Genomic DNA, 12,865 nt, shown 5'->3' on the forward strand with positions numbered 1-12,865 from the left:
GTTGGCTTATACAGTCAACCATCAAACACTGTTAACAGAATGCAAGCTTTCACATATGATCTTGTTTTATTAGTAAATCCTGTCTGGGGCTTAAAGCACTCTAGGCAAACACTTTCCCATCAACTGTCTCCAACTGTAGGATCACAAAGATGAAGAGGGCACGGGCCTGAGCACTGGGAGGAAAAGAGAGGGGAAGACAAATGGCACAAGGGAAGAAAAAAAAATCTAATTTCAGACTCATTAATAATCGCTGAAGTATTTATAAAACTCCCAGGAGGGAAAGTCTGGGAAAATAAGAAACCCAGTAGGGTTTTTTTCATGGAAATCAGGCTATTATCATTTATACATACTTGCCTATGACAGGAGTTCAACAAGTCAAATGAATAAAGCGTGTATACAAAAGCCTTTGAATGTGTATGTGCGCGTGTTTACATATCTTTGTAGGGACCAAACATTGGATGTTTACTATCCGGTCGTTAAGTGATGACGTGACGAATCCTACTTCCGGGCCTAAAGTAGTCTGCGTTTAATATGGCTTTTGTGTTGTTAACATGTTTAATGTTTTGTATTTTCTTCTATTTGATCTCAAAAAGCTCCTAAAACAGTCAGCGATCACTGTTGACCTCCCTCAGCTTTTATTACCGCTAATCATTTATTTAAGCTCAGTTTTTAAAACCTTAGGATGTAACTACAGCCCAGCCCATGCAGCAGTATATGAATGACTAACCTCCTATTGTGGATGGATTATCTCAGTTGTTCTCCTGGCTGAAGTTTGGTCCTTTTACAGCATCCTGCCATGCGATTACATTTGTTCCTGACCACCGAGAACACTCACGTTAACTTTTATCGAGTGGAAAAAAGTTAGCTTGTTTATATTATGCTAACATAGCTGTGTCGCTAGCGGTCACGTAGCACATCATTATATACCAGCTAGCCCAACTTCAGTAACCCTACAAACGTCACTGCTGTTTAGTTTCTGTCTTCATTTATGCTGGAAGTGATAACAGAGCTGTACGTTTTAATTTGTTTCCAAAACCCTGCAGTCAGGACATGCTATATTGTATTTAGATAGAAGCTAGCGAGCTAACTCCCTGCTAACTTCTAACTCCGTTAAATGTCATAAATTCCGTTTTCATGGATGCCTGGATGTTAAACTCAATTGTTAAACCTGGTAGAGCAGAACGCTGATCATTTTATTAAAGATGAAAGACTTTAGACAGTTTTTCAACTCTCAGTAATGCCACAGTGATCGTTTGATATATGGACCTGCAGCGGAGTTTAGGCCCAGACACGGCTAGTGACGTCAGACTGAACAACCGGATACTCGTAGGGACCAAAGTGCCTGTCCCCACGAGTCTGAAGACATTTTTGGGACTCAAAATGAGGTTGTAGTGTCAGGCTTGCAATTAGGTTATGGTTATGGTTAGGCGTTCATTTTTGATGGTTAGGGTAAGCGGCTAGGGAAAGCACTATGCCAATTAGATGTCCCCACAGAGATATGAAAACCAGCTGTGTGTGTGCATGCGTGCGTGTGTGTGTGTGTGTGTGTGTGTGTGTGCATGCGTGCGTGTGCGTGTGTGTGCGTGTGTGTGTGTGTGTGTGTGTGCGTGTGTGTGTGTGTGTGTGTGTGTGTGTCGAGCACACGTCTGGCGGGTCTTGTGGAATTTCTGATTGCAGCGTTTTGTTTGTGTTTGTGTGTCCTTCTGCTGATGTGGATGTAAATAAATGATTCAAATGTGTGGGCTTGTTTGTTTACATGCGTGTGATTGTGAGCATGTCTGTCCGTGTCTCCCGGCCAACCATAGCAGTCTCTGTTAGTCTTATCAGTGCCATTATCAACAGGCCTGAAATCGCTCTTTTCCGTTAGCCGTAATGATTCTTTAAGGAGCCCGTTCCTTTCATTTCTTCCACACTGAAAAAGCAGCCGCTCAAACGTGACTAAATGTTTAACGCACACAAGAAAGTCCAACAACTGTGGGAGAATGGCAGAGGGAGAGATAAACCCTCAGCGTTCAAGATCTGATAGCCTTTTGCCTCAAGCAAACTGTGTAAAGGCACAGCTCACACAGCCATGCCAGTATCCAGGAGAGGCTGTGGATGCTGCACTTCCTGTTATTGTTTCTATATCGCGCCCATTGTACTGTACAATGTATTTGGAGTTCTGCAGCTACAGTATTTTAGTCTGCTTTAGGAAACTTGTCTAACAGTGGAACAATAATCCTCACTCTCATGAATGCAAACAGAGTCAGAGTCAGTCAAGTGGGCTCTAATCTGCATCAACAGCTGCCATTCATGAGCCGTTCTCCTTCCTCAGCAGTGGGAGAGTCTTTGTAGCGTTTTTTTAAAACTGGAGCAAAACTAAATCGGTCCATTTTTCAACCAGCCAATCAGAGGCGGCCCCCGCCCACCACCACGGAGCAGCGATACTTAAATGCTGATATGAATGAGATGGATCGTTACACTTAGCGTCCCAATGAAAGCAGACACTAAAACAGCTAGTGAAACGTGACAGTCCTAATTATGTTTAATAAATACAGGATGATTTCACTCAGAACATGTAATCATAAAAAGTATCTGGATGAAGGACAGGATTGGTTACGCCAGAGTTCACAGAGTTTGCACATTTTTAGCAGTTTTCTGGCCTCTCGGCTGATATTTGCTCCTTAGTGGTTCGATTTATTTTAGCTTTTACTGCAGAAGTTTCTGCGTATGCACCATTAAAAGGCTTTCTGCAGGTCAAATTTAGCCAGGCTCCAAAGTGGCTGACTCTCGCTAAATTGTCACCGGGGGATATTTTCCACCCGTGCCTGCTCCAGCGCCCCCACACGCCCAGCGGTGCAGCCATCCTGTCCAGCCATGTTCTGTCCGCTCTTATCCAGAATCAATAGAACAGAAATAGCACAACTTCCTACAAGTCCAGCACCTCAAATGCCCCTGACGTCAACACTCGCTGATGTACAAAATTGCTCCTCTGTGATTCTTGTTATATTTGGGCTGGACTGGAGACAAACTGGCGTTTGAGACTTTATAGGTCTGCAGAGACCGACCGATTGGACCAGACCTGGAACAGAGGAGGCACAAAGTTTCAGACTCAGCTCGTTCTTACTGTGCATCATACATGAACACAAAGGATGACCACACGATTAACGTTGTGTGTTAATGTCAAGCTCATCGATGTTATGGCCAAACATTAACTCACATGACGCTGCAGGTTTCCCTGCTTGGACAGATATATGGGTACACACATTTGTATCCATCAAATAACCATGGCGACTGTACAGATGATATATGATCCCCAGACCTCGAGCGTAGGCTGTTCGTGCATAGCTGCATGAGCTCACGCTCCCCACGCCCGCCGGGGCTTCCCATGAGCCTGTCACACACGGCGTTCACCATACTGGTTGACTTTCACTCCCTCCATAATCACAGCTCATCAGCAGTCTCCTCACTGCATCACACAGTAAATCTACTGACTCATGGCCTCAGTTACACAAACTCTAAAACCGCATGCAGCCTTATGGCGAGCGCACCCGAGCACACACCAGGGACACTGTGGCCTTTTCAGGCCAAACCCAAAGTTAAAAAATTACTGCTCAGACTTGCAGGATCATTTTTGGACTTTAAATTATTGTTATGGTCAGCGTGACAACACTGCCCCATCCATCCATCCATCCATCCATCATCAACCTAGCGTCATGGAGGACAACCGCTGCTCCTCAGTATCAAAAGGAGGTAGTTTTAGTAGTAAGGATGCATCTTAGGCACATCCCTTTGGAAGTTTACCGGACACGCCCAACTGGGAGGAGACCCTGGGGTAGATCCAGAACCCTGTGGAGCGATTATTTATTCGTCTGGCGTGGGAATGCCTCAGGCTCCCCCCAGGAGGTGCTGGAACGTGTTGCTGGGGTCAACAACATTTGAGATGTTTATCCTGCTGCCATCGCCACTCGACAGCTCATGGATGCATGGACTCAGAAACAAATATATATATATAAAGTCATTTTGCTTTAAGGGTTTACAAAGGAAGTCAGTTAAAAATTAATTTAAACTTTAATACCTGATCTTCAACCTTCATGCCAGCAAGAGACACTCTTCATGTCTCGTAGTCATAAGATTCCCTGTTACTCTATTACTATTACTTTCAATCTGAAGCAGCTACAAGGCACCAAAAACACTTGCAAGCATTTCTCTTGTGATTTCCTTAAAGTGCGTCGGTCCCCCGACTCCTTTAACAAGGAAAACATATACCCCCCACCCCCAACAGCCTGTGTGTACACAGCTGGGGAGTCCATTTTCATCCTCTTCTCCTCCACCGCCCCTCTTTCTCTTGCTCTGATTTCCTACCTTGTCCCACTTCTCATCAGGAAACATGACGAGTCCATAAGGAAACTTTCCTTTCTTAGTCCTGTGGGGTTGTTTTGGTGTGTGTGTGTGTGTGTGTGGGGGGGGGGGGGGGGTCTTTATGACCAGATGTTGTGCTGACAAACTCAGCACTGACGGTGTTGTAGTCTCTAAGAAAACAGGAACCAAGACTTTTAACACGGTGGGAAAAGTGTTCAAAGAATCTGATTAAGCTGACAGGTCGTCCAAAAGAAGCTACACACACACACACACACACACACACACACACACATCTGCAGAAGCATGAAGTGATTACAGGCTGAGAAGTTATCCTGGCCAACAGCAGGTGGGAGGAAGAAAGACAAAAAGGGGAGAGGATGATGAAGGTCAACAAAAGGTAACGTGACAGAAAGTATCTGACGATTCTGTTTTTCTAACAAACTGAACAGAAACGACTGGAAATTAAGAAATCGACCACGGCGATCGTTCTGTGGACCTTGGGACTTACTTCCCTGCCATCACTCCCCACAGCACACATACCACAGGATACGGTTCAAAGCGCAGGACAAACACCCACTGTCTGTCTGAGCTATGAAGTCATCCACCTTAGAAGAGCCTGAGGTCTCACCAGCTCTGCTGATAGGAACAACACTCAGTCACAACATCAAAGCTTTCCTGGTTTGATAGCTTTCCTAACATTAGTGCATGTGCGTGGGTATGAGGGGCATTGACGAAAGACAGATCACTCCTCCAATCCAAGAGGTCCACTCGAATTATAATACGCCAAATACACACAAACCTCTTATTTTCAGTTTTTAGCCATTTTACTCTGTTACAGTGTTAAAGTAGCTGCTGAGAATCAGTGCAGGTGTACAAACAATACCTTAATTTACCCAGATCATCTCAACAGCGTCTTTGGGCGCGAAACAAAAAGCAGGCACACAGATTATCATATCATTCAACCACAGCAAGCATAACGAGAGCAGGGTGTACTGTCTTTGTTCCTCGTGGTTTTCCCACCAAAGTCCGAGCGGGGATTCATATTTGAAGGCCTCCTCTAAGGAAGAGAATCAGTCACACAGTATAAACACAGCAATAAGGATGAGCGCTCACCTCTCTCGCACTGCGGGCCAGTGAAACCGTAGACACAGGCACATCTGTTGGGCCCGATGCAGCGCCCACCGTTCTGGCAGCCATTCTCACACACAGCTGCCCGAGACAGAGGAAAAATGGATCCAGTGAGAAATACAGACTCTCTTTAATTCTTTGTTTCTTATAGAAATGTCGCGACCGCATTCTGTCTTGTGTTTGTAATGAATGCTTCTGCTTGTACGCTCAGCAGGTAAAGACAGCAGCAACAGGCCTGTTGGCGTGAGCTTCAAATGTCCTCGCTTCTGTTCTTATGAGGTTTAAGCGTAAAACTGTGACCAAAGTTCTGCAGACTTGAAGAATATCAAACATTCTTCTAAACACACGTGGTCTGCGCAGCACACAAGACACTAATGCAAGTTACACATATGTGCATGCACAGCGCACCGCCCCGCACCCAGGCTCAGCAGTTTTGCACTCACGTTGTCCGCAGTGGTTGCCGGTGTATCCTTTTGTGCACAAGCAGGAGTCCTCGGCGCAGCTGCCTCCGTTCATACACCTGACATTACAGGACTGAACTGTAAGAGAGAGGAAAGGTTTGGCTCAGAAGGCCCATCAGCAGCTCCGTCTGAACACCTGCATTTTAATTAAATATGGATTTTACACATGTTGGTAGTTTACACATGTTTGGAGGGTTCCGATTAACATACACTGTTCAAAAACACCCCAAGCTACAAATCCGGAGCTAATCATACGGACTGGGGTTAGGCAATATGTCAGGCCAGCTGAAGGCTACAGCCAGTCAGGAATTTGCTGAAAAGAAAACTGGGGGAAGGGAGCAAAGAGAAGAGCGCACAAGAAGCAAAGAAGAAGAACAAAAGCCAACAGGGTGTGAAGAAGAGTACGAAAAAAGAGCCATAAGCGGTGTCTCTGTAAAAACCTTCCAGGCTGTCAGACTGCTTTGGTCGAGAGGGTCAATGTGACGATCTCGAACACGTAGGAGCAGCTTCCTTTAGAGCAGCTAATTGGCGCTCCTGGCCGACAGGCAGCTTCTGCTGAGCCAGCTTTTGACTGAACGTAGCAAAGCAGAGACGCCGACGTTGATTTTATTGTCCTTTAGTCCTCCTTCCCCTATAAACTCTGTGCCTTTCATGCTCTTCTGTTTTTATCTGAATCTTAAGTTCAACATTAATTTCCTCTCTCTTCCCTCCATCTGTCTGTGCGCGTCTGTCTCTCTTTAACATTTCTGGCATGCAGCGCTCTGCAGCAGAGGGGAAATGACTGAGCTTCCCCAGAGCTGACTTTGTCTAATGAGACTTTCTGAGTTTGCACACTTGCCAACAGGAGGTATTTCAGCCACTATAATCCACCCACTTACTCTGACTGTACCCAAACACACTAACTATGCCTTGTGTGAATCATAATGAAGGAATACGCTCTGAGGTAGCTTTTCATTTTGAGATTCCTGCCTTACTGGAAACTCGCGCAGCACCAAGTTTTAGTGTACATGAGTCAAAGCACAATGGCACGAATCCTTGGATCTGGATCCTGTGCAGTTTTGGAAAATGTAAGGCGAGGTATTTTTCACAGAAATGGTTTACAAAGCTCTCATTTGTTCCATAGATTGAATGCATCTAGAAGTCCCAGTTAGCTTTCTGACGTGCAACTCTTGGCAGGCTCCATGCACAGATCTGGCAGAAGCTCATTCTGTCTGGACTGCTCCTCATAGCAACACATGGTGATAAATGAAAGCAAATAGTTTGGGACTCTGGAGGAGCCTGCATTTACAGGTCAGTGTACTAGTGGGCTGCCTCTGTCTTTCAACGTTCTTCTTGTTCATCCTTTAGGGAGTCGGGTACGGCCTTGCTCCCAGCTTTCAACCTTCAAGATGGAAGATTACAGCAACTGTCTGTAAGGCCAGCAATAGAAGCAGTCATGTGAATCATAAATAATGACTGCAGTGAGTGATTACAATTTTCCCCACCATGAAACAAACCGTGGAGAAAACCCCCTAAACTCAGGGCTCCTCACAAAAACATGTTTTTAAATAGGTCCAGGAAGAGCAGGAAGACTTTGGCTAACAGCAAGAGACGCTGTAGTGTGAGGCTCTCTGTCTGCTTATCATCCTCTGCTCCTCAGGAGGATAAGAGGCTGCTGACTGAAGAGAGAGACACTGGAGGTAAGCTTTCATGTCACGAGCTTTCTCTGTTACAGGAGCTCATCTGAAGGAGCAGGAGGAGGAGGAGGAGAGGAATGACCACATTTGGACACAGAAAATATGATCTCATTGGATAGCTTCTCCTCATGACGCTCCATCTCCTGCAGGTGGAAAGAGATGGTCTGCCCCAATGACCCGTGCATGGGAAGCTGGACGTGCAGAGCAGCATGATTGGGAGGCTGTGTGTGTGTCATCCAAAGAAGCAGGGGTGCAGGGTTGTGGCAGCACAATGCGCTTCTGTGTTCTGGTTGTATCGTCGGTAAGCTGCTCACATCTGGGTGTTTTTTACGAGAATCTGAGAAACACAGGAAGTCGAGGCTCGCGTGTGAGTGTGTGTTGGAGCTGAGCGGGAGTGTGATGGAAAACTGAGGTGCTTTATAGCTATGTTGTGTCCTGATTTACACACCCCAGAGACCTGTGACAAGTCCCCGTGATGCAGTGAAAACAAAGGTTGCACAAGATGCTCTCAAAGCAGCTCCGACCACAAAGGAGTCTTTGAGTTCCAGGAAATAACCCTCCCCAACTTTTGTTTAGTTCTGCACCTCGCTCAAGTCATCAATCAGCTTTTGGGTTAATGAGAACAACTCTTTTGTTTTATTTGCATTTTTAAACTTTACACCAAACAGCACAGAGACTCACTTCTGTGCAAGATAAAACTGCAGTGGAGCGGCTGGTTTCAAAGCCGCACTCCTTTCCTTTCATGGAATATGATGTTGGTTTCAAGCCTGAATGATCGTGCTGGTTCTTTAGCACAGACGTGACTGACCCGAGACTCTGACTGCATTAGCAGATAAGCCGTATCGTAACTGTCTTTGGATGCTTTTTCTGTTTGGACTGCTGAGTCAAACTGTCAACCTCAGTTTCCCATGAAACACACTCAGACGTATCCTCCATGTGTGATAGAATAACTACAGGATCATTTACTCAATAAGTCTCTAAATCTGCCTGTGTGGGTTCCAGCTTTACTTCTTATTAAAGACAGCACACACTGGTTGCAACACCAGTGCCACAATCTGGAGCTGTTACAGTTCTTCTCAGTTGCTTTGGCACAAAACTCCTGAGATGCAGTCGAGCTGTTTGAAATCCTTCGAATCAGCGCGCAACGTGTCTCCTAGTAGAGCAGTAAGGATGTGTGGCAGCGCAGCAAACGGGAAGACGTCAGAAATAAGAAGATGCAGAAAAAAGTGCAGGTGATACACACACACACACACACACACACACCTGTGGTGAAGTGAAAGACAGGCTGGCCCTGTGTTGTTACTCAGATGTACAAATTCACACAGAAATGCTTTTTTCTCTCTCTTGTTGTTACTTTGTATCAGTATTTTAAGTCCTTTTACTGTGTAATTTGTATCTGTGTGCAGCACTTTGGCCAATCCTACTGTTGTAATGACATGTGCTATATAAATAAAATAAACATAAGCGTGTAAACTTTTCATTGTTCCTGTTAATAGTTTAGGGGCAGCGTGGACGCGAGGTGGTTAGCGCTTGTTGCAACCACCTTTGGGAGGATCTTTCTGTGGGACGTTTCCATCTTATGCTGCTAGGACATCCTGTAAAAGCTTCGATCATTCAGAGAAAATATCTAAATATTTGGGTTACCTACGTTTACACAGTGTCAAAGGAATTTGTCATTTTAGTGGCACTGACTTATTCATTGAAGCAAAAACCTCATTTTAACAAATGAATTCATGGTTTGGGGCGAGCTTCAGGTTTTTCTAAGTATGCATGTTTTGCAGCTGAGAAAAACTGTAATGCTGGTTAAAGCCCGGCAGTCACCTGAGAGCAGTTTAGAGGTCGGACAAAGACCAGTGACTATAGTGGCTCTTTAAGCGAGCCATGTAAACATAATCATGTCTGACTGAGACTTGATCAAATCTGCGTCTCTCCAGCCCCAGAGCTCAGAGACAGCTGTTTCTCAGCATCAGCGCATCTCTGGTAACGATTCTGTAATTACGGTTATTGCGAGACGAGGTTTTAAAGACACCCCAGCACAGCTGCTCTGCCAGAACTCGGCTGCTAACAAGGGCGACTTGTCTGGAAGCGACGCGTACTTTCTGGTTATCGATAAATGTGACTCATTTATTCGATCAGCCTGCTTTCACACACATTCAACATTCCTTCTTCTGGACATGTGTATGTTTCCCAAATCCTGCCTGGCCTTGTTTCCTGGCAAACACGAGATTCCAGGAAGAGCTAGTTAAAAAATATCACGGCCATCTGTGTGGACGCAGCAGTCATCACAGACACGTGGGTCACGTGAAGGAAGTCACAACTGTGCTGCTAATTTATGTAAACCTCTGCGTTCCACAGGCAAGACGTGAAACATGAAAACACTATCTATAACTCTGGAGAGCAGGGTGCTAGAAGTGGGCCGTATAATTAAGGCGGAGGAATTGGCATTTAAAAATGGAATTCCATAGAGCTGCAATTTGTTTCCAACTGCACTGAATTATCCTGTTAAATGATGGACTCTGGCCAAAGCTGAATTAGGGAGTTTGCATATTTGGGACGACAGCAGCCACACAGAGAGTGTAGATGAGCCCTGTGAGACTGCTGGGGTTAAAAAGCCTTTTAAACTGCAGAACTGGCTCAACAAGTCAAGCCTAACAACCGACTATGGACAGAGCTACAACAGCAGAGCGGACCTCTCTTTGGTTGGGTCACCAGCTGGAAGCTTTTCCTTGGAGGAACAACGACCCAACAGCTCATATGAATACGGTTTCTTTTAAATCGCATGCCAACAAAGTTACAGCCTTTTTACAACTCAGGTGACATTTTCTAAACAAAGCCAGTTTCTTCCAGCTGAGAGCTTTTTTGAAGATTAAGAACGTTTTCTTATCTGCTGACTTGTGGAAAATAATTCCTGCTTTCATTTCACGCAGGCCTGATTGTGCAGCAGCCTTTATTTTGGAATCACACAGGCTCTGCTGTCTCGTCTGCTCGCTCAGAAAGCAGCAGTTCAACCACTGACTGTGAAAGGAGGATCCACTGTGGACAGAGAGAGACACACTTACACCTACAGCCAGTTCACAAATGATTCCTGACTGTGGGCTGTGGGGCAGAGCTGGACTCCAAAGAGGAGCAGCAAGAACATGCAAACTCCTACCGGTTGATTCAGACCTCTGTGCACGCTCTTCTTTATCACTCGTTCATTTCTTTTTGGAGGAGAAACTGGCAGGAAAGGTTTGGCAGGATTATAACTTCATGTTTGAAATTACAGAGCAGAAGTTACAACATGATCCTCGATCGCTTTGGTAAACTGACTCCTCTCTGGCCATAAAGTTGTTTGACCTTTGACCCTGATTACTGCAGCCACAGAGGCCAGCGGACGTTCTTGCACGGTCACACGCTCCACCCTTTTAGCACCTTTTCCATCAACCAATCGCTGAGCTGTAACGTTGTGAGTAAACTGGTCACGTGGCCGTTGCCGTGGGTACACCCGGCTCGGGGAGTGCGACAGGAAGTTTGGTCCAAGCTCTCCCACTAATCTCTCACTTCACTTCCACGCCCCTGAGGAGCATGACTTCATAGCCAGAGCACAGATTTCACTGCACATCTGTGCGTGTTCTGCCAGACAGGTCAAAGGCACGTTTCCCTCACCCCGCCCTCCAGCCTTCTCCTAATCGTTACTTATGGCGGGAAGAGATCCTGTTTTACAGCTCTGAGCCAAATGATGATGACTGTGTGTGTGAGACGCATTTTTCTGTCTGTTTGGATTTCGCTTCGAGTGTCTCTGCCTCGCTGTGTGCGCCGTGTGTGTTAGTGGGCTTGGAGGAATGTGAGTCTGTGCAAAGGGTCTGGCAGGGCCAGGCGTGACTGATGAGCTGACTTTGGCCCACTAAAGCAACGAAGCTGAACGCACTGCATGCGACTTAACACACACCAACACAACTTTCTTGCTCCCACAGTGGTGCTTAACAACAATGTTTGCAGTGTGTCTTGCACATATTAACTTTATACTGAAAAGCCGCACACTGTGCAGTAATCTCATAAAGACAAACATGATTTCACACACTCTGTATGTGAAGTACAACACTTTGCTCCAAACACACATCCTGAGTGGTCTGTAAGTAATCCAGCAGACTGAGCCGGGCAGCCAGACTCTCCACGTTAATCCTGACAAACCCTTTGACCTGAGCAGGCTCCACACACTGCTATTACACGGGCCTGAGTGTTACTATAAGAGTAAGGTGGGACAGAGACGTGTGGCAGAGGAAAAGAAACACTTCACAGATACAAGATACATGTGACTCTTACATGATGTCATTTTACATGAATTTGGTACCCGACTATTTGCAGAAACAGCTACAGGTTTTCTGCTTCTGAATAACTCGACGGGTCTTCTCATATTTATGCTAAGATGCTGCTGGCTACGTCCTGCTTAGATCTTCTGTGTATCGAGTTTTCAGAGGTTTTAATCTTCGGCAAAGAGAGAAAGCGGCTTTGTTTGATTTACTTAATCTACTGCTACAAATGCCAAATCAGCCAATCACATGGCAGCAGTTTATTTAAGTATGCAGACCTGGTGATGATCTGCTGAAGTTCAGACTGAGCATCAGAGTGGGGAGGAAAGGTGATTAAAGTGACTTTGAATGTGTCATGTTTGTTGGTGCCACACTGAGTATTTTCCACACAGTCACGGTTTACCAAGAATGGGCTGAAAAACAAGGAGCATCACGTGAGTCGCAGAACTCTGGGAAATGCTGTGTTGATGCCAGAGGACAGAGAAAAATGACCAGCCTGTTTGGAGCTGATAGGAAGGTAACGCTGGACAGGACGTCACTCCTGTCAGCTAACAACAGGACACTGAGGCTCACGCTCACCAAAGCTGGACAACAGAAGATTAAGCAAAGGTTTCCTGGTCTCAGTCTCTGCTTTGGCATTAAGGTGGCAGCGTCAGAGTTTGGTTTAAGCAGCATGAAAGGATCCTGCTTTGGTTGTGGTGTAACAGTGACGGCGATACTGTTTGATACATATCAAAAAGCATTAAAAACCACAGCCTACCCAAAGACGGCTGCTGACCGTCCCTTTGTGACCACAGTGTAACCGTCAGGATAAGGCGGCTCGTCACAAAGGTCACACTCGGTTTAGAAAGTGGAAAACTTTGGAGATTTCTTGGCATCCCAGCGAAGTCATTATCAAACTGATTTTTATAGTTACAGTTATGATAATCATCATAACTGTGTGTGTGTGTGTGTGTGTGTAGGTACTGAC

The 12,865-nt window shown here is 45.6% G+C and overlaps 1 protein-coding gene across 2 annotated transcripts in view; it reads right to left on the minus strand.

The window, feature by feature from the left end:
* The window catches only part of fbn3 (fibrillin 3), a 62,416-nt gene that overhangs the window by 39,553 nt on the left and 9,998 nt on the right, over positions 1-12,865 (minus strand). For both annotated transcript variants that reach the window (XM_076879846.1, XM_004570194.2), the window contains exons 5-6: positions 5,913-6,008; positions 5,455-5,550 (exon numbers count right to left, since the gene is read on the minus strand). In XM_076879846.1, coding sequence (XP_076735961.1) covers positions 5,455-5,550; positions 5,913-6,008 — 192 coding nt within the window. The remainder of the gene's footprint in view (positions 1-5,454; positions 5,551-5,912; positions 6,009-12,865) is intronic.

The sequence above is a fragment of the Maylandia zebra genome, linkage group LG23, assembly GCF_041146795.1.
Source record: "Maylandia zebra isolate NMK-2024a linkage group LG23, Mzebra_GT3a, whole genome shotgun sequence".
NCBI classification, from domain to species: Eukaryota; Metazoa; Chordata; class Actinopteri; order Cichliformes; family Cichlidae; genus Maylandia; species Maylandia zebra.